At 41.1% G+C, this 27212-nt stretch overlaps 1 protein-coding gene across 1 annotated transcript in view; it reads right to left on the reverse strand.

Moving 5' to 3' along the window:
- LRP2 (LDL receptor related protein 2) overlaps positions 1-16788 on the reverse strand; it is a 190065-nt gene extending 173277 nt beyond the window's left edge. Inside the window, exon 1 of the mRNA XM_037523480.2 lies at positions 16578-16788. Within this exon, the coding sequence (XP_037379377.1) occupies positions 16578-16656 (79 nt within the window). The 5' untranslated portion in view covers positions 16657-16788. The remainder of the gene's footprint in view (positions 1-16577) is intronic.
- Positions 16789-27212: the final 10424 nt, after the last annotated feature.

The following is a 27212-nucleotide window of genomic DNA, read 5'->3' on the forward strand; positions in this document are numbered from 1 at the left end:
CAAAAATGTGCTAGAAACACTTCTTGAATAAAAGTGAACAAATAAAGGCAATCATGGCAAAACTCATTTTCCCACTGAAAGTTGTTCTTCAAAAAAAAACTAAAACTTCCTTTTTAGAGGATGGATGTGACTACAAAGAAATAGCACAAGGGAGTTGGAAAGGAGGTCATTAAACTGTTCTAATCCTGATTACATATGTGGTTACATACACATACATAAAGTATTAAAATTAATAGCACTAGATACACACAGGCTCAACTGTAGTCTGTTAATTTATTAAATAAAATAAAGCACTTTATTATTGTCAAAGTCTGCCCCTATGAAAACTGTAAAATCTATTTCCTTTCTTTACAGATAAAAAAATTGAGACTAGCCACTTGCTCCCAACTCAAAAAAATAAATAAATAAGCACTCTTAGGAAAAATGAGAATGCATCCTGTGCGTCTTGTCAATCCATTTCTCCATGAGTAGATCTACTGCTTCACTGAAAGACAAATAGAACCAGTCGTCTTTGATGTACCAATCCACCCTTAGTACAAGAAGGTTCTGGAGGGAACCAAAGTCCCAGGTCACTGTGACAAATCATCTTTAGACCTCCTGCAGGGAATGAGTGACAGGGCCTTCACAAAACTCCAACCCTCTTCCCTTTCTCTCTCTTTCAATCACAGAAAAATGCTTGAAAAATAAATCTGGATTACAGTGGATTTTTCTTGCACATAGTTGCAATCAGCAACAACTATTAAAAGACCTCTTTGATTTCCTAAATAGGGTGGGATATTCAATACAATATTCATCCTTCTTAGTTTGAGTCCCACATTTTGTCTTGTCTGCACTGTTGGGTTTAATGGTTTACAGAAAAAACATCAACTTTCACTGTCTCCCAATTAGTACTTTCAATTTTTAAACCATGTATTTTTGTTTTTCACTAGAATCTCAGCTTCTAATGATTACTTAGCAAATTCTTTCAACACCTCACTGCACCACATATTAGGGAAGTAGTAAATTTTTATGTTAGAAGTGAACTGGAAAAAAAACTTCAGAATTTTGGTACATAAAAATTAACCTTTTAAGCAACTGACTTGGGAAATGAGTAGTCTATTCATTTACACACTATTTTTTATTACATACCAACAAAAATAGGATTACCTGTCAATAGATAGAGAAGCTGATTTAAGTAGAACAACTAAGAAATAAAGTTACTGCTCTGCAAGACTACCTCTCAAATCCTGGTATCTTTTTCCCTCCTTCCATCCACCCCCTGCTTCTCAAACCTCCCTAACCCCCATGTTTGAGTCTCATTCTCTCTGAACCTTGCTCTGGCAAACATTTACTATGCATTACTATCTCAACTAACTACTCTATGGGGTAAACATTTTTGCACTTTAACCAGAGTTTCAGGAGAAAACAACATCTTACTCTAAAGAACTGACTTGAATGGTGACAGAGCAGACATCTTCAATCAGAGTGAGAGATGCTTTGGGACCAAGAGACCTTTCAGCATATCCAGCACATAGGTAGATGCCTTCTCCATCTCTTACGAGAGCAGCCTCCTCAGACATACGAAGTTCTCACTTGGTTGTTCAGTACTTTCCTCTAGTAGTAGAATAAGAGAACTTAGTAATTTTACATCAAAATTAAACAACCTCGGGACTCCCTGGTGGCGCAAGTGGTTTAGCACAGCACTATGAAGAAATCTGCAGCCTCTGCAGCACGAATTCGATCCCCAGTCAGCCAGGGAGCTACCCACATGGCACAGCAGTCCTCTCCTGTCTCTCCCGCTGCTCCCCCTCAGTGGTGTATTTCGGTCAATCTGCCTGTTCTGTTCCCCTCTCTGTCTCTGGTGAATCCTCTCACCCCCCGCACCTCTGGCCTGTACCCCAGCTCTTGTACACATTAATAAAAAATCTTTAAAAAAAAAATTAAACAACCACTTTTAAAAATCTATATGTTACTGCCCTCCTTTGTAGGAAGCTAGAATAGAATGGATTCAGTAAGGGTCTTTTGAAATAAAAGACATAATTGTACATAAGACATTCCCAGATAATGGAAAGGTAGTATAGAAGAAAACCAGCAGGCATGAAACAGTACCTAAAGAGTATGAGAGAAAATCAGGTTAAAATAGAAATGCACTCTTCTCAACAGTAGCTGTTCTATGGACAGGCCTATGTCATGGGAATCCTTCTATCCTTTGTAAAATCCACTTACATCATGCCTGGAGCAAGAAAAGGTCTTTGATGAACATTTATTGAATGAATGGCTATCTACAGTAGTACAAAAATGTCTTAAGAGTTGAGTTGCAAAAGTATCAACCTCTGAAATAAGATCACCTTATGATATGAGACTTTGATTGCCTACAGAGGCACTATCTTCCTTATCTATCACAGTGATAACATGATAAAATAAGGGTTCCAGGTACAAATCTTGGTTCCACTTAGTAGATATATGGCTTTGGGAAATTTATTTCTCCTGTTTTTGCCTTGGTCCTTTGTCCATAATATTTGGACTGCTAATGAAGAAGTAGATAAACTAACACCTGTACGACAGCTTAAGATAGTGTAGATACTTAGAAAGCACTCCAAAAATTATTTTAGGTTGTTTCCCCCAACTTCTTCCATGTATGGATGTAGCTGAGTCATTTTCCTGTCTCTAACTAATTTAGTCATGGTTGCACATGCAATCCCTGAAAGAATGGGATCCGAAATGAAAAGATTGTGCCCAGAGCACAAGTGGTGTTGGGCATTTTTCAACAGGCTGGGGCCCTCTTTAGTTGGGCTGATTTTTCCTTCATTCATCAGAAACAAGACTCATGAATATCCCGACTTGACATGTGATGTTTTTTGCACCACAGTCTACACCGCCTTCCTGAGTTGGGAAACCACTCCCTCTTCAAAGAGGGTCTTTTGTCTGATCAAGACTGTTTTCACTGCACCATGGTCTCAGACAGCTTTCTTTTGTGTTCTGTTTAAACAGAGAATGACAGTCCGCTAACATAACTAAACAAAACTTAAACTGAAAACTTAGGCTTATCTTTTTGTAAAAGCTACTGTATCAAATCTGCCCTAAAAATAGGAGAATGACCCATTCTATATGTATAGGGGATTCTCACAAAGTAACCATGTGTCTGGGATGGAAGTCAAAAAGACTGATGTAGAATCAGTTACTCTCAAAGGCATTGAGAATCACCAGTAAGCGGGGGAAGGGGGGGGTGTAAAGCAGAGGAAAGTGGAGAGTCAAATGGAGTGAAATAGCATTGCTAAGCCACTGGTTTGATAGAATTATTTTCTCCATCAGGACCTTGAAGGGGGTCTCCAGGGGCCTGGGAAGAATTAAGGGCTGGCAATACCAGGGACAAAGTGATAAGCTAAGTACACCCCTTTTTTAGCTTTTGCATCTATGCTAGCATCTATACACCCACTGCTTCAACTTATACTCACTTATTTAGCCCTATTTTGGCAGAAATAAAAATCCCTGCCCTTATAGAATTTATATCTAAAGGAAGACAAAAGTAAATAACTCAATTAAATACATTATGTCAGATGGTGACTGGTGTAATGAAGAAAGTAAATTAGGAAAGAATCAGGGAAGGCCACATTGAGAAAGTGACTTATGAGCAAAGACCTGTAGGAACTGAGGAACAATAAAAATTGTTCACTATATTGAGGAAAAAAACTAGGAGAGAGAAGGAAATGAGGTCAGGAGATAAAGTGGAAGCCTAACGGTTAGGCCTTGTAGACTATTATAATAAGGACTCAGACTCTATGAGATGGGAGGCAATAGTAGACCCAGAGAGGCACCCAGGTTCCCCTTCAAAAAAGGACCAGCTGCAGGGAAGGACTTTCTACCTGCACTTGCTCTGTTGATGTATATACCTCAGTTGTAGAAAGGCAACTTGCCCCTGGTCCTTCCCTTCCAAGGCAGCCCACATCTAGTGACTGAGGAAGGTGTTTCAGCCTGACACAGAACACTGTCATAAGCAACTCTTGCTTCAGAGTCCCACTCTGGGTTGATCTTATCACAGTTCAATTTGTTTCACTACTCACTACTATTTCCTAGCCATCAGACATTGATCTTAATCACTTACACTCCAAACTCCATCTCAGCATCCATTTCTAGACAATCCAATTTATGTGTGACAGAAACCATTGGAAATTTTGAGCAGAGGAGTGACATGTTCTGATGTTTTAAAATGATGTGAGAGTAAAAAGTATGAGACAGAAGGGAAGCAAGGGTATCAGTAAGGAAGCTATTGCAATAATCCAGGCAGAAGAAGACTGGATTCGTGTGGTAGCAGTAAAGATGATGCAAAGTTAATGGATTCTAGATAGATTTTCAAGGTTAAAACAATAGAATTTTCTGGTCAATTGAATGTGAAATTAAAAAAGAGGAGTCAAAGCAAACTCCAAGTTTTGAAGTCTGAGCATGGATGAAGTAGTCATCACTAAGATGGGAAAGTATGTGGAAAGCAGGCTTGGGTCAGTAGTGGAGATCATGAGTTCAATGTCAGGCATAAGTCTCAGAAACAACAATGAAACAGTCAGAGGGCTATTTCAAATAAGCAGGTGGATATATGCATCTGGAATTTAGGGAAATTATCTGTATTAAATAAATTTGGAATGATCATTGGATTTGACAACATGGAGGTCACCAGTGACCATAGCAAAAGAACGATCTGTCAAAGGTGGAGGGAAAACACTTGAATGGTCCTGAGATTAGTTCCATGAATTTATATTGAGACCAACATAGTTTTATGGTTTTCTCCTGCCACTTCTTGTTACACTATTTAAAATCATGCCTGAAATATATTACATAGAAAACCTGATCTCTTTGGAGCAAACCTATACTATTATACTTTTAGCTACAGAGAGAGACATGGAGAACTAGATTTAACCAGGACTAGAGTTGTACAAAGCACAAGAGAACAAGTTAAAGGAACAAGACAGCTGAGGGTATAAGCAAGGAAATTATTCTAATGATGGGTCATAAAATATAAGATGAGGGGCCTCTCCTGGTGGCGCAGCGGTTGAGCGCTGGGCTGCAAAGCTGCCCGCAGCCTCTGCAGTGCCGGTTCAATCCCCGGCCACCTGAGAGAGTCCCACATGGCTCGACAGACCTCTCCTGCCACGCCTGCTGCTCCCCTCAGCAGTGTATTTCGTCAGTCTGCCTGTTCTGTTCCCCGCTCTGGCTCTGGTGAATTCTCTCACCCTCCCGTGCTTCTGACTGTACCCAGTGCTTGTATAAATAAATAAATAAATAAATAAATAAATAAATAAATAAATAAATAAATAAATAAATAAATCTTTTATATATATATATATGATGAGGAAATAAATAACTAATGGATTTGATGGATAGTGAAGAAGCACTAGGATCAACAGACTAAGTACAAGTAGCGTCAAGAAAGAGCTGGGATTAGGACGTAAATGAAATGATTACCAGGTTTTCTGTTAATTCCAGCCAAGGAATAAATGATTGCTCTATATGCCTATGTGCTCTGTCCTGAGATGAACCTCTGACTTGGGTGAAAAAGGTTCAGAACACCTCCAACAGAAACTAAGAAATTAAGGTTCTTAAAGTGAAAGGAAGAGCTTCAACAGTGTCCAGGGCAATAGAAAAGAATACAATTAAGACACAAGCAGGGCCTCCCTGGTGGCACAGGGAGTTAAGACGTAATCTATGAAGCTGTCCACAGCCTCTGCCGCATGAGTTCGATCCCCAGCCAGCCAAGGAGCAACCCACATGGTGCAGCAGACCTCTCCTGACTCGCCCACTGCTCCCTTCAGCAGTGTATTTCAGTCAGTCTGCCTGTTCTGCTCCTCACTCTGTCTCTGGTGATCCTCTCACCTCCCACACCTCTGGCTTGTACCCCAGTTCTTGTATACATGGATAAATAAATCGTTAAAAAAAAAAAAAAAAGATACACGCTGTGGTAATATGAAGGGATTGTCATCTTGGCCAGGAAAGGAAATGTCCAGGGTAAGGGGGGGAGGGGAAAGGTGGATAGGAGGAGATTTCTTCATATCACCCTTATATGTAAGAGTATTTTTCTTTATTACTATAGCTACCTTTTAACATCCCATCTCAAAAGAAAGAATATATTTAGCTTAACTGCCACTGGAAGGAATCTGGTGTGGCAAGTTAGTTCACCTCTGCGTTTCAGCTTACAAAATTAAAAAATGACTGCAGTTACCTAGACCAGTTGTCCCCAAGTTGTTCAAACATCAGAATCACCTGGAAACACTAAAAAATAGATTCACATACTCGTGAGTGTGGGGTTTAGCCTAAGAAGCTATACTTTTTTAAACTCCCCAGGTGATTGTGATAATATAGCAAGTTTGGGGAGCTAGCTAACTTCTATCTAGGGTTTTTAGAAATCTCAGCATTCTATAAATTGTGATAAAATAATGTTTTTGAGAATATACTCAAAGTTGAATTCTCCTTAGATACTATCAAGAAAACTTGCAGTCCCATTTACCCTAGCAGCTATAATATAACACTATGAGAAGCCAGACTGAAACAAAGCTGAAACATAGAGGAGAGTCAAGAAAAACACAAAGAAACAGAACTGGAGCCCTGAGAGCACCTCACCTGAACCCCATTCTGTCTCAGAAGTTTTTATTTACATAAGCCAAAAAATGCCCTTTATTGTTTAAGTCAGAATGAGGTAGGTTTTCTGCTCCTTGTTTTTTACAACAAGAAGTATCCTCCATACCCTTTTCACATCAAAAGTAACCCACTAAACTAGTACATGCTATCATTTCCTTTGATGAGACTGCTTTTTAGTGAGATTAAAATGTCGGTAAGATTGACATATTTCACATCAAAAACATCCATCCTTAAATTGAACTTTGAGGATTTTCCTATGTAATAAATCATTTTGATTTTCTAGCCTTTACTCAGAAAAAGCGCTCCTATTTGAGATTTAAAAAAGCAGCAGAACAAGGCCCAAAGTGATAAGCAAACCTCTGACGCACTAAGGTGGGATGTTTTATATGGAAATCCAAAAAAAAATTAAACATATCAGCACTGCAGCTACTGCCTTCCCCTTTTTTTTCAGATTTAATCAACTTAAAAACAGGGTTCCTGCTATAGCCAACAAAAGTGGATATGTTGTTACTAAATGAGAATCAGTAGATCAGTGAGTAAAGGTTTATTTCAAAGTTACTGAGCAGCTTCATGTATTGACTTCATGTAGTGACTTTATTGACTGATGGTATATAAATTAAAGGAGACCTATAGTATTACTTACAAACTCGGATCTCAAGATCTGGACAATAAACAAGTCACTGTATCCATGGCAACAGTGGCTTAACTTTTCAATGCACAGAATTGTAATTACATTTTCTCCTTTCATTCATTTCTCACTGTTTCCAATAACCTTGGAAGTCAGGCATGACCTGAGGGTTAATGACCAAAAGCACGGAGATTTCAATGCAAAATTTCACATGTCTAATCTGTCACTTCTTTAAAGAGACTTATATTAGTCCTGTAAATATAAAAGCTAACCATTTACTTTTGAATGATAATGTTTCCATTTTCTTAGCACATGCTATTATAAATAAGAGTAAAGACTGCCAAAATAGCCATGAACATAGAGGATGTATATTTGGCATTTCTGAATTAATCCAGTCATATATGAAAAATACCTGTTGTAGCAACTATAGAAGAAGTGCCTAGGTTAAAGGCTATGGACTCCTGGATTTGCACAACATGAATTTTGCCTTCACAGAAGCCATGTTTACGTCTCCCAACCCTTCTCTCTATCATATGTTCATAACGGAGGTCTAGGGCCTAGCAAAGGGACAAAGTCATTGGAATATAAACAAGGCAGCAGAGGAAGTTGAAAAAGGAGCAAGGCCCTAAAATTCACTGAAAGGTGAAATCGTCCAACAGAATCAAAAGCTCCTAATATCTGCTCTCTGAGCTCATGTTCCAGAACTTTCCTGTCCATCACAAAGAATCCTTTTGACTACAAATAAACCTCAAAGTGCTTCTTTCTCCTGTTTTTCTAAACTTACTGTTGCAACACAATCACATTAACAAAGAGCATCATGACCTCGCCTTAATGTTTCCACATTCAGTTCATTGAGTTATCCCAGCACTGCCTGTTCTTAAGACTTATTTCTATAACCCTTTCAGGGCTGTCATCATATATAAAGTGATAATAACATCAGCTAGTTTTATCTAGTAAGGTGTTCTAGACACCTGCTGCTTTTACAGTTTACCACCCCTCTCCTGGTAACCTTATCCCAACTTCCTTCAGAGTCCCATCCTTAGTTCATGACTTCAGCAACTGAACATGTAAGTAGCGCCTAAGCAATGGGCACATTTCATAGGCCTAAATAGAGTGACTGGTTCTTCAATAAGCTTATGGCCTAAACAGAGCCCCAAGATGCAACTGAGACTTACTGGAAACAATAAAGACAAAAGCTCTTGCACTTTCCCACTGGACACGATATGAAAGAATGAGGCCCCAGAATAGTCACCTAACACCAGAGGAGAACACATTTGAGAACATAGTCAGGCAGTAGAATGAGAAACCAGGTCTTCTTGAGATAGGCTGAGGTCCCATTTTATATTAAGTTGAACCAAATGAAATTACTAAGTCATTGACCATCAATGTCTTAGAAAAACAGCAATCCCATATGGTTCAACCTAATAACTATCTTTCCAATTATGTGTTTTTAAAAACTTCCTGTTTAGCTTCATGCAGTTTAACCTAGGTTTCTCTCATTTACAAAACACAGGAGTTCTATAAGGTTATTGTAGCCACTAAAATGATATATAAGTATGACAGTGCATGTTTCAAAAGATCATTTATTTTACAGAAAGATGGCAAGATACTACAAGATCATCTTCTCCTCAAATTTAGAAAAGGCTAAAATCTTGAAGATGGTAATAATGATAGATAAAAATATACATGAAACCTCACAGTCTATGAAACATTTCACATTCATTGTCTCATTTAGTTGACATAAATACCTTGTGAGATAGATGTGTACCCATTTTACAGGTAAGAAAACTGACCCAGGGGTCTGCCTGGTGGCACAGGGGTTAATATCTCAGTGCTATCAAGCTATGGGCAGTCACTGCAGCAAGAGTTTGATGCCCGGCCAGGGAGCTGACCCGCATAGTGCAGCAGACCACTCCTGTCTCGCCCACTGCTCCCCTCCCCTGTTCTGCTCCCTACTCTGTCTCTCGAGCGTCCTCTCACCGAGCCCCCTCCCACATGTCTGTCCTACACCCTAGTCCTTGCATGCATAAATAAATAAAAATAAATCTTAAAAAAGGAAAACTGACCCAGAGCTCGAGTTGCCATTTTGAATCCCCACACAGTACCCCTACTCTTAGCTGATCTGCCAAGACCCACTGAGCACCAACCCTAGTCTCTTTTTCTGCTCCAACAAGGTGAAAGAAACCATCATGAACCAGGAGAAACTCTTCTGCATGTGCATTGGTGGGAAAGGTACTGCCCAAACAAAGAAGAAGGTGGTTCACAGAACAGTTCATGGAGTTATCCAGGAACTGACTGCTTTTAAAGACATAACTATCAATATAACATTTTCAAGTCTTTCTTCAAATTTAAAGTGAAAATAACATCAACCCATTTTATCTAGTAAGGTGCTCTAAACACCTATTGCTTTTGCAGTTTACCACCATTCATAGAACAGCTAGAGCAAATGATAGAAAACTTCAGTTTTCCTTTAAGAGGTTAAAGGTGGGCCTCCACGGTGGCGCAGCGGTTGAGCGCTGGATTGCGAAGCTGCCCGCAGCCTCTGCAGCGCCGGTTCGATCCCCAGCTGCTCCCCGGCCACCAGAGGAGGGTCCCGCATGGCACACAGACCTCTCCTGCCGCCCGCTGCTCCCCTCAGCAGTGTACTTCGGTCCTTCTGCCTGCTCTGCTCCCCACTCTGGCGAATTCTCTCACCCCCCCCACCCCCCACCCCCCGCTTCTGACTGTACCCAGTGCTTGTGTAAATAAATAAATCTTTAAAAAAAAAAAAAAGAGGTTAAAGGTAAACAATATCTCTGGTACTGAAGAAGTGAGTATCTTCACAAGCCAAGGAACAGCAATCCACTTTATTATTATTATTGTTATTATTTTATTTATTTATTTATTTACTTACTTATGCATACAAGAACTGGGGTGTAGGCCAGAGGTGCAAGGAGTGAGAGGGTTCACCAAACAGAGTGGGGAACAGAACAGGCAGACTTTCTGAAATACACTGCTGAGGGGAACAGCAGATGAGACAGGAGAGGTCTAAAATCTCACATTATTCCCTCTTTGCCTGAGATTGTCAAAAGATTGCTTGAGTACTACTAACAGTGGAGCTACCATATGAGCCAGCAATTTCACTCCTAGGGATCTACCCCAAGGACAAAAAAACATTAATTCAAAAAGATACTTGTACCTCTATGTTTACTGCAGCACTGTTGACAGTAGGTAAGATATGGAAACAACCCAAATGCCCAAAACTAGATGACTGGATCAAGAAGATGTGATATATATATACAATGGAATACTGTTCAGCAATCACAGAAAAGATAAACTCATGCCATTAGCGGCAACCTGGAAGGAGCTAGAAGACATCATGCTCAGTGAAATAAGCCAGAAGGAAAAAGAAAAATATCAGATGGTTTCACTTTTAGGAGGAATAAGAGATCCAAATAAGAGATCAGGAAGAAAATAACAATAACAATTGTAATAATAATAAAAACAAATTTAGCAGGCAACCATAAATCAGAGACTTTCTGTGAGGGAGGGGGAGGAAAAGTGATCAAAAAAGGGGAGAGAATAGCTCAAGGGACTATCGTGATGGTCCACGAGTGAATTGGTGGTGGGAATTTTATGGGGAAGACACAATGATGTAAGATATATAAATAAATAATTAATTAATTAAAGTTTAAAAAGAAATTGCTTGAGTAACATTTGCATGGAACTCGAAGAGATACTATTAAGGGCAAAATCAAACTTTATTGGACAAAAATATCTAACTTTGTTTATGATATTTCAAAACAACTACCAATCTGGTAATTTTCAAGCAGAAGCCAGAGTTCTGAGGTTGAAACATGTCAAATGTTTCTAATGTTGGCGAGATGCAGGCCAGGATTATTAGGAACTAGTGAATGGATGTCTAGCTTAAAACCTTAAATACAAAGTTATGATTCATTTTATCTGTGATATCTATACTCCACTTTTCAGTTCTCATCCTTCTTTAACTTTCTGTCGTATTGATGCTACTGACTCACCAGTACATTATACCACAGTAGTGACAATTTTCAAAATTCTTCAAGACCACACAGTTAATAGGATATAATATAATCATTTAAGTTATGCCAACAAAGACTCCATTAAACTCATTTTCGCCATACTAGACTACGTCTTCATAGTTAGTACGTTCTTATTATACTTCCTACTCTCCTTATTCTAACTAGTAACAGAAACCCCATCACCAATACAGTGTGCTTGTAGTCATAGAGGAAACACACCTAAGTTCTTTTTTTTTACATGTCCTTGTGTTTATTTTTTTTAATATTTTATTTTATAATTCTTATATCATTTTTCATTTTTGCACAATGTATGCATTTTCATTTTGGTTATATTCCCCATACAATTGCACTCCCCCCCTTATTTTGACTCTAATCCTTCCTCTCCCCACATTCCCTCTATTGTATCTCTGGTTTATAGTTGCTTGTTGATTTTGATTTTTACTTTGTATTAATTTGTTTTTTTCCTGGTCCCTTATTTAGGTTTTCTAAATTCCTGCTATGAGTGAGACCATCTAGTATTTTTCTTTTTCTTTCTGGCTTATTTCACTGAGCATGATCCCTTCCAGCTCCATCCATGTTGCTGCAAATTGCATGTTTATCATTTTTGAATGCTGAGTAATATTCCATGGTGTATAGGTACCACATCTTCTTGATCCAGTCATCTATTTGGGGGCATTTGGGTTGTTTCCAAAGCTTAGCTATTGTGAATAGTGCTCCTATAAACATAGGGGTGCAGGTGCCCTTTGGAATTTATGTTTCTGTGTCATTTGGGTAAATACCTAGGAGAACACACCTAAGTTCTTGATATTGTTATTATTTTAAATGATAAAAAAATTTAACTAAGCATATTTTAAATGCTGTCAGTATTCTTAAGTGCCTGCTGAGAGAACATGGACAATGATTAACTATAGACTAATAATTATCTTAAATAAGACTGAGCACCTAGTCATGCAGCAGCCTGCACTGCAAAACTCAAAGATGTTCAGGAATGTGCTTTAATTGCTTAAGATTTTGAAAACTGGATCCAGAGATATGATCTTTGAGGTTGGGATACTGACCTGGCTTAAGTTCTGAGCCAAGTAGAAAGTACATGGCCCATGGTGCAAAAACCAAGGTGACCATTTTTTTTTTTTAAGGAAGATTCACCAAAGTCATTATTTCATCATACTTTGCCTGATTGGATTAGTCAGGATAAACAAAAAGGAATCTAGAAATATTCTCATACAACCAAGTAGGAATAATTAGAGGGTGTGTATCTAAAAATGATTAAGTAGAAAGATGGAATTCAGAGGCTTCCAATTCAGATAGCTCTATCAACCTGTCACTTGCCTTTAGGCAAGCCATTTAACTCACCCTCCCTTAGCTCTTTTCAATCACCTTACCCTCTCCCCAGGTTAAGTTAGGTATCTATAATTAATATAAGTAGACCAGTTGATATCTAAGATTTCCTTCAGCTATAAAAATCTAAGTCTCTATTAAAACAGGATAAGCACATGATTGAAGGTAATTTAGGCAGAAACCCTATAATAACTGGCAAGGAAGAATGTCAATCAGCAAAAGAGAAGCCAACAGTTATAGATAAAAGCAGCAGAGTATTACAGCTCTATGATGGAACCAAATTGTTGTGTGTTTGTAATTAGCCCCACAATCCTCTCACCCCCTGCACCTCTGGCCTGTACCCCAGTTCTTATATGCATAAATAAATAAATCTTTAAAAAAAAAAAAACCTGGGCCTCCCCAGTGGCACAGCAGGTTGAGTTCAGCGCTGTGAAGCTGTCCGCAGCCTCTGCAGTGAGGGTTCAATTCCCGGCCGGCCAGGGAGATTCCCAGGTGTGGCAGATCTCGCCTGTCTTGCCCGCTGCAGTGTATTTCAGTCAGTCTGCCCATTCTGCAACCTGCTCTGTCTCTGGTGAACCCTCTCTCTCTCTCTCTCACACACACACACACACACACATACACACACACACACCCCCCAGTGCTTCTGGCCTGTATCCCAGCTCTTGCATAAAAATAAATAAATCTTTAAAAAAAAAAAAAAAAGAGAGAAGGAGAATTCCCTAATTCTTCAAAGTTTAGGGAATAATGTTAAATACTTTACTATGTGCATTTGGAAAGTGGAGATACAAATAGTTAAAAAAAAGAGTGTGTTACTTTTAATGTTGATTAATATAATAAAACTAGCTATAGGTTATGACTGCCTCTATGTGCCTTAGACTGCATGCTAAGCACTGTTATAAAATGTCATAGAATAGATTCTCTTATTATATCAATTTTGCAGATAAGGAATCTGAGCCATGGAAAGTTAAGGGCTTTCTGAGGACATTTAGCTAGTGGTGAAGCTCTTACTATAATGCAGATCTCTTCACTCCAGAGTTCAGGTGTTCCCAAACTTTTTTCCTAAAAAAACATTACACAAAATATAAGGAAAATGCAAATAACTTGTATCTACAGGTATCCTGCAATTTTTTCCTAAAAAGATTAACTATAGAACAGATTTCTTTGCCAACTTCTATTGATACACTTACAGTAAGATCTTACCTAAAATGTGATGCTAAAATAGGGACACTTACAATATCATCATACTTATCTGGTAAGTCAGAATCAATACAACAGGAATCTAGAAATCTCATTAGCTTTCCAACTGAGGACACAGAGAAAATATAAGAAAAAATAATCAAATAGCAAGACCAGGAGTGATGATACTGAGTTCAAGTCAGTTTCTAAAAAAATTCCACAAATAGGGAGCAGGAGTTGGATTTTACCTGATGTGGCAAGACTTGCAAGTGTCCCTCAGTGTCTATAGTGCCCTCGCACACAGATGGTAACTCAGCAAGCATGACATTTTCAGTTCATAAGAAAAGAAACAGAAACAGACACCAACATACTAAAGAGGTTTAGAGTATAGTCTCTGGAGTCAGAATCTCCTGGATATGTCTCAAAGCTCTGCTATTTTCCTAACACTGTGAGCTTGTGCAAGTTAATTAAGTTCTCTGTGCCTCCATTTCCCATCTGTAAATTAGGGATAGCAAAAGGACTTACTTCAAACGCGTTTTACAAAGATTGGGTGACTACATGTAAAGTACGTAGAAGACCTGCACATATACATGTTACTGCAATAGTCCATTCCCCCCTTATCTTCAGTGGTTTCAGTTATCTGGAGCCTACCCCAGTGGGAAAGTACTTCCTACATTAAGATAGTTTTCAAAAGAGAGAGAGAGAAAGGGAGCCCACATTCACATACCTTTTATTACAGTATATTATTATAATTGCTCTATTTTATTCTTACCTGTTAATCTCTTACTATGACTAATTTATCAACTAAACCTTATCATAGGTATTATGTATAAATAATATATATATATATATAGGGTATTAGATTATACAAGGTTTCAGACATCCATAGGCCATCTTGCAACAAATCCCCCTACGGTAAGGCGGTGTACTGTACATTATCATATATTATTATAGAATGGGGGATAGACAGATGTAAACTATCAAGAAAAGTAAGCACAGTTTATTTGGTGACAAAATCATCCATCCGTGGGAAAGAACATCTCTTTTAACTGTATGGGGACAGCCCCCATGAATCTGGGTAAGATTCCCTTTTGCCTGGCACTGAAAGAAATATAGTCAAGTAAACCTAAAGCTAGTTTAGGATATATGGTATATATAACCTTGAGCACTGAACAAACCCTCCACAATAATAATAAATCCTCCTTCTGTGATAACAACTTAAGAAAAGGTGCTCAAAGGAAGAATTATTAATCGTCTCCACGCTTCCTCACCTCCCTTTCAAAGATTTTTACAAGACCAGTGGGGTTTGCTGGAGTTTCCAAACTTCTTCCCAGGAAATCTGAAATGGGTACTGCTAGGAGTCGCTGTATAATTACCTAGTTGATTCCCTCTAAGGAGCTTACGCTAAGAATTGAGGAAAGAAAGCAGATTAACCATTTGAATACATGCCATGGCCCATCCACAAGCCCTCTCCTCTCTCCTCCATAAATGGGGGCTTCTACAATCCCCACCCTTCAGCCCCAATATGTGATCCAGGGAAATCAATTTATTGCTTTGGCTAATCCTACAACAATAGGGGTTTCATTTTCATTGTAGGGCAATTAAGTTGTCCGACGGAAAGCAAAGGAGGGGGAGGGAGGGAGGTTGGGGGAACTCTCCCATCCCCACAGACAGATTAGTGCCCGTGGAGGCAGCAGCGTCCGTTCCGTCTGTCTAGCGGTGGGTCACACGCCGCTCGCAGCTGCTACCTAGCAACGCAAAGCCGGAGAGAGAGCTCGCCGGATTCCCTGCCTCCTCCGAGCCCTCGCCATTCATCCTTGGTTCCTCTCGCGTCTTTCTCGCCTTCTCCCTCTCGCTCCTCTCGCTCAGTCTTCAAGCTCCCCCTCTGCTCACTCTTCCTCTTAATTTGCTTGTCTTCCTTTCTCTCTTCCTCGCGTACTAATTTTATGCACCTCACTTCTTTCTCCCTATTTCCCTTGCCTAGTGCCATAAAAATGTAAACTCTCCAACAACTGAAGAGAAGCTACCAGGGCTTCCTACTAGAAACTTTCTGCATTCGAGCCCTCAAAACTGTAGCTAAGCAGACGGGCCCCATTCATCAACACAAAAGATCCCCCCACACCCCTTACCCGCCTGGAAAAGAAAACTCTTCAAGAAAGCGCTCCGGTATATCATTCGCTCCCTCGGCCAATCCCACCCCTCCGTCTTATCTTGGCTCGTAAATGATCTCTATCGAGATGCAGTCTCTTGGGGGTCACCGCGGGACCAAGTTTCGCTGGCGTTTTCAGGCTGGGCTGGGGTTAGGGGCTGGGGGTGGGGGGTGGAGGTGGAGTTCTAGTCCTCAGCCCTGGGCGTGAAAAGAGATTCCCCCTGCGGGGCACTGCAGGTGGAAAACTTCGCACCCAGTAGCGCCGTTCAGTCCTGGAAAGAATAAATCAGTGGAGGGAGTAGGTTGTGCGCTCGCGGGGAAGACCCTCAGTCTCCGGATTCCAACTCCGAAGTGCTTTCCAGAAGGCCCGGGGCAAACCCCCGTGGGAACAAAGACGGGATCCCCGTGAGGGTGCGCTGTCACCGAAACTCGGGGTTTGCTTTCTCAAGTTGGCTGCTGCTAAGTTCCGCGGCGGGAGTAGGAGGGGCGCTCCCGCTCGCCCCTATCTGGGCAACCTGAGCGCCCCTGGGGGAGCGGCTCCGGCGCCGGCGCCCTGCCCTGGCCCCTACCCTGCTGCGACCCCCTCCGCCCGCCCTCAGACTCGAACCTGCCACGGCCCGTGGAACTCAAGACGGCTGGCGCTTACCCTGACCAGTGGCCCGCTCCAGGCAGGCGGCGAAAGCCAGCAGCAGCGTGCACGCCACCGCCGCCGCCCGGCGCTCCATGCCCAGCCACCGTCCGGGGCCCCGGCCTCGCGGTTCCTTCCCCGGAGGTGGGCGCGCGTCGCACACGCACCAGCAGCGCCTCTGCCAAGCGCTCCTTTACGCCGACACCTCGGCGGGCTCCTGGTATATGGAAAACGGCCCCGGCGCCCCAGGCATCCCGTTTTCTACCCGCGCCAGTCCCCACCCTCCAGACTGTGCATAAAGCCCTTTAGACCCGACCGCCCCGGAACTAGCATGCGAGAATCCAATGGGGCAGGCCCCCTGCCGCCCGGCCCGCCCCCTGCACTTTGCAGCGCTGGGAGGAGTAGGGACTCCAACACACGCGCGCTCGCACAGGCACCTTCCACACAAGCGCGCATACTCACACGTACTCGGAGTCTCACACAGAGTTGTCCACACTCCTCAGTGACCAACTCACCCACAGCCTCACACTCCCGCGTGCGCTCACACACACTTCTCGGTCACATGCGTGCACGCACACTCTTCTGTGTCACACTCATTCAGAAGCACACATTTCTCACAGTCACACGCTCACAAGCGCGCACGCCCTGCCCTCGCCTCTCCTCAGGATTTGCCTGCACACAGAAGTCGGCTAGGCAGTGCACGGGGACATGTGCCACAGGCACAGTCTTAGAAACTAAATGCGCAACGAAAAGAAATTGGGGAGGGCGGGAGTGTCAAGAGTAGGGAAAGAAAACAGAGATGGAAAAGTAAGAAAAATAAGAAAAGGAAGTGAAGGGAAGAGGATAGCAAGGGATAGATACCTTGCTTGGAGAGATGTGTGACCTTCCATTCTCTGCTCTGAAACCCCTAGACTCCCTCGACCACCCTTGTTTCCCCCATAGGGGTGAGGCGCTGAGCTGGAGTGCTCTATGTTTTTTACGGATTAGGCTGGGGCTTGGATCCATGTTTAGTTTTTCTTAAGCACCATATCTACAGGTGTCACGACTAGATCGCGCTTCTTGCAAGTCTATTCAATTTGAAAAGAATTTGAAAAGAATGAACTTCTGGAGGGTGTTGGTGCCCCTTAGAAGAGGGGGAGACATAAGGGCTTCAGAGAATCTCGCAGCTCCCTTCTTTGGGGCAACGTTGGGCAGGCTGGCGGGTGGGGGTGGCCCCAAAGATTACTGTGAATGGACCTTACGTTCACTCTCAGAGCATCGCCAGCCAGAGTCCACAGGAAAAAAGGGAAGGTTGAGGCAACCCTTTGCCCTGTGTGAGGCGGTGTTATTCTCAGGCCTGGGTCGCCCCAGAATCTCCTGTGCCGGCTCCTCCACTAGCTTAGCAGCGAGATCCCGGGCGCTGGTCCTGATCCAGGCAGTCAGAAACCCTGTCTCCCAGCCAGAGGGGCTGTGGCGCGTGGAGGCATCGGTTTTGCGTCTACGTAGCGCCCGGGCAGGGTCTCGCCGCCTTGCCCTCCCCAAGGGCGAGAACCTGACAGTCCCTGCAGCAGCGATCCTCTTGGGCTTTGCTGACCGCCTCCCCCCAACAGTCCGGATCGCGTGCCTTCCGTGGGCATGAGCGGTTGGTAAAGCTTTGCGGGGAGGTGCATATCACTTGTTGTAAGAAAAATAGACACACACAGGAAAAAAATTAGAACTTAAAAGAGTAGAGTTGTGAGACGGGGGAATGGGGGAGAGCGCGTAGGGTTTTCTTTTCGAGATTTCTGAATTTGGAAAACCAGAGTTCTCTGCTCTGACCAAAATCACTGGCGCTGCGCGGTGCCGTGGAAGAGGCGGGACTGGGGACCCGAGGGGCAGAGGGCTGGGAAGTGAGGGGGACGAGCCGGGCGGGAGGAGGGAAGCGGAGAGGGGGCGAGAAGCTGTACAGTCTCCGCGGGTGATTTATGCCGGTTCCGGGCTGCCTGGGCGATGGTACGAGACCGCGCCGGGGTCAGGCCGCCCCGACGCCCGCCCGGGCCGCCTGCATAGTCAATGAGCGTCCCCGCACCGCCGAGCTACAAAGAGCCGCGGCCGGCCCTGCGGAGGCGCGCGCCTAGCGGGGCGCGCGGGCGGGGATCGCGGGCGCAGGACGGGCTGCGTGGCTCGGGGGGCGCGCGTGGGCGCCTGGGGGTGCGAGAGCCGGGCGGGTGTGAGTACGTGTGTGCGCGCGCGTGCGTGCGTGTCCTTTCACTGGAGCGGCCGGGGCTCCAAACATTCCTTTCTGCACCGAAGAGTTTTCTTCATTGTTGTTGTCTTTGTGCTCCGGTGTTGCCAACTTGCTGGAATTCCTGACGTGGTTGCACAGCAGGGCTCAGGCAGACGGTAGGAGCCAGCTGCGTTTGTGTACTAGGCCGACCCCGCCTTTAATCCCAGAATAAGGCCAGAGAGCGGGGAGAAAGGAGGGAGAACCAGAAGGAACAGATAAAGGGTTGGGAGGGGAGACCACTAACGGAGCATGAGCCATCATTCCCAACACCATGTATGTAAACTCACACATCCACACTCTTTTGCATTAGAAAACCCCATTTTCTGGAGGTAATTCCAAACTCGTGTCTCTTAAGAACAGTAATCTTTTACATCCTACATGGTGCGCGTGTTTATCTCCAGAAGCTATGCCTGAGAATGCGCTTTGCTAGAATGGGATTTAATCGGAGAGCCATCATCTAGGAAATACCAGGTTAATTTAGTTGTGATTTAAGTCAGCCTTGTTTCCATATATTACAAAAGTGTGATTTCTTTATTTTCCACATTTCTGCCTACATATATGCACATAGGACTTTCCAAGCAGCCAAAAAAAATGTGCTGAAAGTGAAATTATTCTAGTACATTTATGTTAATTTAACGTTTGATACTTTTTACTTGTCTATATTATTTTACTTACGCATCTCCATACCAAATTACCAGAAATATTTTCAGATGCGAGAAAATCAGCTGCCCACTGGACAGCTCCAATGCAATGTCCCTAAGACCTTAATCAACATGATTCACCCTGATCCATAAACTTTCTGTGTTTCTCAACTCAGTAAGTGACACGACCGTCTACCCAAGAGCCCAAAGCCACAATTGTCGTTTTTGGTTCCTCTATCTTTCCCTGACCCCATAGGCAATGAGTCATGAAATTCTGGTAACTCAAATTCCTTAATCCACTCATTTCTCACTCTCACTTTTCTCTCATTTGTGTCAACTTCAACTACCAGTAGCCACCAGCCTCTTTAACCTGAATTATGACAAGAGCCTTATAATGGGCTCCTTGCGTCAGGTTTGCCCTCCCCCAATCCCCAAATCTACCCTCCCTGTTTTCCATTCTGTTTGGAAGCAGATCACCCAAAGTGATATTCCATCAAACTAGTGTTTTCAAATAGAGGGCGTTACCCTACCCACTAGAAGGTTATAATATCAATTTAGTGAGTCAGACAGGATTTATTTTTTAATTAAACAGAATAGAAATTAAAATAACTTTCATGTGGAAAAGAGATGTATTATTTCACGAAACTGTTTCGGATATATAGTGTGTTGACTAAGTAAAACGCATTTCTTATTATGCATCTTAGTCCAAAAAGTTTGTGGTGTTTTCCACAAATTGCTTATTAATTAAAAAGAGAAAATGGTAACTTTATGTGGAGAACCTGGCAGATGTTTTTTATTATGATTTAGGTATCATAAAGGCAAGAGATCAGAGATCTACTACAATGGAAAAGATGGTCTATTATACTTACATGTAACACGAGAGGAATACAGGTCACTCCAAGAGGGGCAGCGGTGGGGGGGGACCCCCAAACAGGGAACCAGCAGAGTCATCAGAGAGGGAAAGATGAGAATTGTGGACAGATCCTTTTCTATGGTTCCCAGGGAAGGAATAGGCAGGTAATATAGACAGATTTAGGTACTCCCTGTGGAGAACACTCCACAAGACAATGGGGGTACAGAAGGTCAAGGCAAGGTGACTCAGGCATATTATCAAGTAGTCCACAACAAGGTGTGTCCAGCACAGACAGGCAGGGCAGAGTTTAAAGCATAAGATTATAAAAGCTAGAAACATCTTACATACAACAGATACCTTCTGGTATTACTGATAAAAATGCATAACCTGAATCTAATCATGAGAAGACAGCAGACAAACCCAAACTGAGGGACATTCTATAAAATAGCCAATCTGATTTAGGACTTTCCTTTAGCAAAGAAAATTGATAGATATATTAAGGTTTAACTAAAGAGAAAAAAAAGAATTTTGGGAAACCACAAAAACCCTACCAAGTCTAAATGCAAAGAAAATCTATGCAATCATCATGCCAGAAATAGCATGAAATAGCCTACCAGGAATTTGTGTGCTCAGAGGAAGACACAGGGACAGCCCCTTCTCCTTTTCCATTCTTCCAATTTTAAATAACAAAGTCATGGGAGGAGGAGAAACTCCCATCACTTAACTATCTAAAAACTCTGTATAGGCCAAAGGCTGACCTTGAACACAGAGGCAAAAGCAAAGAGGGGCTAGAACAGTGAAGGGAAAAAAAAAAAAGAGTAAGTGGGTCTTATTTATGATACGATTCAACAAATACTTGTGAGTTGATAGAAAGGAAACACAAGAAATTATAGATCCACAGTAATGACAAAATTCCTGGATTCTCTATTTTTAGGTAGTCAAATATCAAACAGAATTTTAAACTCATATCCGTAAGGCCTTTCACAAATATTGTTTATCTCACCTTGAATATCACAAAATATCAAATTAAAGCAGTATTAGACAATTGCCATCACTAATTCCTCCTTAGTTGGTACTTTCCTGCCAAATAATGTTTTACATTTAAAAATATATATAATAAGATAATCTGTATTCTTCAAAAATGGTGAGCTAAAATGAAAGACAAGAAAGGCTAAGTAACTTTTTAAAGATTTTGTTTTGTATCGGGGTTGCTCTACAACAATTTGACAACTAAATGTAATGCAAAGCTTTGGGTTATACTTGTGCTGGTAAATACATATATTTCTAAAGGCCATTACTGGGAAAATCAGTGGAATTTCAATAGGAACTGTATATGGATCCTATAATGTTAAACTTTCTGATATTGTTTAGGAAAAGAGAATGTCCTTGAGCTTGAGAAATGCATTCTAAAGTATTTAGGGGTAGAGAAACATGATTTTGCAACTTGGTGGGGAGGATAATTTAGGGGGAAGTGTGTATGTTTGTGTATTAGAAAGAGAACAAATGAGGAAAAGGTATATGGGAGTTTCTTGCACTATTCTTGCAACTTTTCTGTGAGCTTGGAATTATGCAAAAAAAAAATGATTGTTCCTTAAGTTCAAGAAAATTTGCATTAAATCATAAGTTCTACCAGGATAGTTGCTCTCTCGTCTCACAGTGTTTGGTTGTATTATTCCTTAGTCAAGAACAGTCTTTCTTTCCCATCTTTCCCTTTACTAGTTAATTCCTATGCAACTTTCCAATCTCAATTAAAATATCTCTTCTTCCAGGACGCCTTCTCTAACACTCCATACTGACTTAAGAGGCCCTTCTATCTACCTTCAGATCACTCACTTTATTTTCTTCACCCCAGCTTTTGTCACACTTGTGTCCAAAACATCCTTTCCCCCTAACACTGTGGCCTCCTCAAAGGTTCTCTCTCTGCAGTCAGAATAATTTTTTGCAGTCATAGAGTACAGATCAACACTTACAACACTTCAACAGTGTCTCCATTATTTCTGGACCAAAATACAAAATTGTATCATGTCCTTTGCAAAATCTGCCCCTTTAGCCTCTCTGGAATGTCATACTATCTGTTTACCCAACCTTGAAGTTGTGATTAAGAAAGCCTAGTGGAGAGAGAGGTGGTGCTTCATGGAGCTGCCTAAATTCCTGATCATATTCCAGGTCCAGTTCCTGAACTAATATATCCTAACAACAGTCCTTCTTTTGCTTGAATGAGCTTGAGCCCTTTGCAAAACAAAGTCAAACTGAAACCATCAAAAAAGCCCTAAAATATAGCATCTCAGGAAGCCCTAGTACACTTCTGATGTATGTAGGTATAAAAGGTCATTTCATTTATGACCCTTTCTTGTTGCTCCAATTTTTGACTTGAGCCACAATAGTCAGAGCCTGATAGAGCCAGTGAAGCCACAGCAACACCTAAAAGCACAACCAGTGGAGTAGCCATATTGTTCAAGCCAAAAACAGAGACACCAAGTTTGACATGACAAAAGAGTCCTTCTGATTTATAAATATAGTTATATGAAAAGTTTGGCAGAGATTTAAAGAAACAACAGGGAATCTAGCAAGTCACACTGATTTTTTTTAAAGTTCAAGAAAATCAGTACTTTCCTAAAAATTTTAGGTTTTCAAGACTCAATAGAGGAAGTCCTCAAAGTCAGAGAGATCTAGAGTAGGTGCAAGTGTTCTGACCAGGCAGTACCATGAGTGAGCCCAGAGTCCAAGAAACTGAGCAGGGTTAGTTCATAGTGACACAGAAGGAGAGGAAAACATCAGCAGAATCCAAGTGCTCAGCCCCCCTGCTTTAAAATTCCTTTCTCTTTGAGCAATTTCTGCAGGTAAAGGTCAGTAAAAACATCTATCTGGATAATGACTCTTGAGAACCAGAAGGTCAATATAATTCCATCAATCCCACAGTCCATCTCTTATCTGGGGGAATGTGAAAGGGCTGGAGGCTGTAGAAAGGTATGTGATAAAGAGTAGTCTATGCATAAAGAATAGGTCGATCTAAAGTCAGCATCTATGTATGATCCTTCAGATGAAATTCATTAGGACATTTACCTTAATATCACCATTACATGTCTTCAAGTACAAAGGTTTGCATTTCTGCACCATAATTTGACCAGGCTGCCCACCAAAAGAACTGGATCTGTCTCATTCACCACGAAATCTCCAGAGCAAAGCATAGAACTTGATACATGGCAGGCCCTCAATAAATACCTGGTAAGTGAATGAATGACTAAAATAAAAGCATATACTCTGCATTTGGCTTCTGGCATTTCACCCAAATCAGACAAGATGCAATTTATTCTGAAGAGATCTTGAGATCTTATATATTATGGGAAGCAGCCTCAAGGTATTTCAGAGTTTTAACTTCTCCTTAGCAACTCTTACCTTTAGGGTCTACAATTATTTTGCCATCTGAGTTTTAAAAGGAGCAGTATTTCACTAAAATACCTTGAGGACATCTGACAATATAGACCTTTCTGGTCTTGCAAGTAGGGGTGTCTACTGTCATTTTCTGTGTAGGGACCTGGAATGCCACTAAATACCATATAATGAACTGGGCAACTTCCCCACAACAAAGATTATCTGCCCTCAACTTTCACTGTTCAAGGTAAAAAAAAAAATTATTTAAAAACAATTTAGGGCCTCCCTGGTGCAGCGGTTGAGCGCTGGGTTGCGAAGCTGCCCGCGGCCTCTGTGGCGCCGGTTCGACTCCCTGGCCACCGGAGGAGGGTCCCACATGGCGCGCAGAAGCAGTGTACTTCATCTGCTCTGGCTCTGGTGAATTCTTTCACCCTCCTGCGCTTCTGACTGTACCCAGTGCATGTAAAATGCCTCTATTAAAAAAAAAATTGATTTTAAAAAAAAAAAATAAAAACAATTTATTTACGTTGAATTTCAGACCTTTAGATCAAGAGCAGAATCATGAAATCCACTCTAAAACTACTTTCATTTTTCTAATAACTGGACAATTCAGGACTGTAATTGCAAAAATCAGAGTCCAATCAAGACAGACATTTAAGATGGAACATGCCCAGTGTTTCAATATAGAGATGCACATCAGTTCTTATGCTTCAGCAGTGTTTATGTAACTGCAAACCAAACCAGAATAGTACTTATTCCCTCTCTTCTTTCTGGTTTACTAACTGCTGTGAATTTGTGTTTTTGTGTTCTTTGAATAGATTCTTAAGAGTGGAAAAAGGAAAAGATAGATATCAGATGGTTTCACGTACATGTGGAATATGGAGAAACCAAACAAAGGGTGAGGAAAAAGACAAAATTTGCAAGCTTACCATAGATCTGAGGCATACAGCAGGGGAGGGGCAAGAAGAGAGGTCAAAACAGGGGAGGGAAGAGAACAAGGGACTGTGGTAATGGATCATGGGTGCTTTGGTGGCGAGAGAACTACCAGGACTACACCTGAGAGGAGAAATCAAATACTGTCCAAAAACGAAAAATGTAAGAAAATAAACAATATTTTTTTTAAGTCTGAAAAACAAAATGGGGCGGCATATTCCTTCTCTTGAGTGCAAAGGCAACGGAATTTTTATGCATGGAAAATTCTTTTTTTTTTAATAATAAATTTTATTTTTATATTCCCCCATACAATTGCAAACCCCCCATTCTGACCCCAATCCCTCCCCTCCCAGGCCCCACCCCCCAAAAAGTGTCTCTGGTTCATAGTTTTTTGTTGATTTTGATTTTCACTTTCTTATAGTTATTCATTTTCCTGGTCCCTTATTTAAGTTATCTAGATTCCTGCTATGAGTGAGACCATCCAGTATTTTTCTTTTTCTTTCTGGCTTATTTCGCTGAGCATGATCCCTTCCAGCGCCATCCATGTTGCTGCAAATTGCATGTGTTTATCTTTTTTGAATGCTGAGTAATATGCATGGAAAATTCTATTCATCCCTATTATCTACTCAATAATTTATTTATATCAATATGGAATTAAGGATATTTATTTTATAGTTTGGATGATAACCTAATATTGCATTGTTTCATAGTTCAAATAGTCTAGCTTTGGTATTAGAAGCTCTTTCAGTGGGTTTCTATATCCCTTTGAGACATACTCCCATCATCCTCAATTTTTTGGTCTTGGCTTTTTGCTTTAAGCATTTCCTTATTTTCTAGCATTACAAGAAGCTGCAGGCTATATTCCCTGCCCTAGTCAGTCCCTGGCTGTCATTTCCTAAATGCCATCCCCACCCCTCAAATCAGTCAAGATCTTTTTATTCTTTTTTTATAAAGCATAAAAATAGTAACTAAAATTTGCTGAGTATCGCAGATATGATCTAAGAATCTTACATGCATATGATCACTTACTGAAAATCAGCAAAGTTCCCAGCATTATGTAAATACTGATGTATCTTGTTTTTTTATGAGCTGCCTGGGGAAATTATTTTTATTACCTTTTACTTTTATAATCTTAGGATAAAAAAGTATTACCAAATTAAGGCATGAAGTCTACAATACAGAATGAAAAAATTTATAGTTTTGTCTATAAAAAAATATAAAAATCAAATGATACTGTAAGGCAAAAAACAATAAAATTTTGAAAAATCAATTGGAAAATACTTTTTATATTTATGACAAAAAGATAAATATTTAATAATATAGAGAAGTTCTAGACCAATAAAAAGTTGAGTAACCCGCTATAAAACAATCTGTTAACATAATGTTAGTTAACAAATTTATATAGTGTTAGCTATGTGCTAGACATAGTTCAAAGTGCTTTATGAATATCAACTTATTGAATGCTCACAGTAACCTTATGAAATAAGAATTATAATTACTCCTATTTTCTAGATAAGGAAACTGAGGCCAAAGAAGTTAAGTGATTTTCCTGAAGTCACACAGATGATTAAATTTTACACCAGTCTGATTAGCTCCAGAATATCTAAGTTGTTACTTCCCCTGAGAGAAGACTCCTGAAACAAAGACTTGAGCACATGTAATTTATTTGAGAAATAACTGTAAGAGAAATATTGAGGCCCTACACAGAATGAGACAGGAAAAGGGAAAAGCTATATAAGGACGATATATCAATGTCACTGCTTGGTAGTGACACTTAGTTGGAACTCCCAGGACCTTCAAAGGAAAAATGCTTCCCATAATTATCTACTTGAGGATCAAGTATTTGTCCATCAGATGCCATTTTTATTTAAGAGTTATCCTCCGGGGCATTACCTTTTCTGTAATCTATGGTATGTATATGTACTGCTTTGTCTATCAATTATCTACCAATTTGTTTGATGGTGCTCCAGGCAAAAAGTAAAAGATATGCCACAAGCATCTGAAGCAAAATGCTTTAGTTGAAACCTGTATGAGAAGTCAAGTGACCAAGCAGTTTTCATACCTTAATGTTCTGTGATACTCTCACTGTGTCCCCTGGTGGAATGATTTTACCTAAGAATCAGAACTCTGATCTAGAAAAACTTTAATTATATTCTTATAATTTATTTTTTAAGATTTATTTATTTATGCATACAAGAACTGGGGTACAGGCCAGAGGTGGGGGGAGGTGAAAGGATTCACCAGAGACAGAACAGAACAGGCAGACTGACTGAAATACACTGCTGAGGGGAGCAGTGGGCACGTCAGGATAGGTCTGCTGCACCATGTGGGTAGCTCCCTGGCTGGGCATCTAACTCATGCTGCAGAGGCTGCTGATAACTTCATAGGTTGTGTCTTAACAACTTGCACCACCAGGGAGGCCCTATTCTTATAATTTAGCAAATGTTTTGATTGTTGGTGAGAGGCACTAGTCTTTTTTCTATTCCTTGAGGATAGAGCATCATATATCTGCCACAATTACATCCTAGGTGACAGGAGCCCAATTCTAGTTTTGTCATCAAGCTGGTAATTTAAATGAGAATTTAATAGGTCATTTCATTGTTCTACTA

The sequence above is a fragment of the Talpa occidentalis genome, unplaced genomic scaffold (genome assembly GCF_014898055.3).
Source record: "Talpa occidentalis isolate TD23 unplaced genomic scaffold, MPIMG_talOcc4v2.1 talOcc4.3, whole genome shotgun sequence".
NCBI lineage: Eukaryota > Metazoa > Chordata > Mammalia > Eulipotyphla > Talpidae > Talpa > Talpa occidentalis.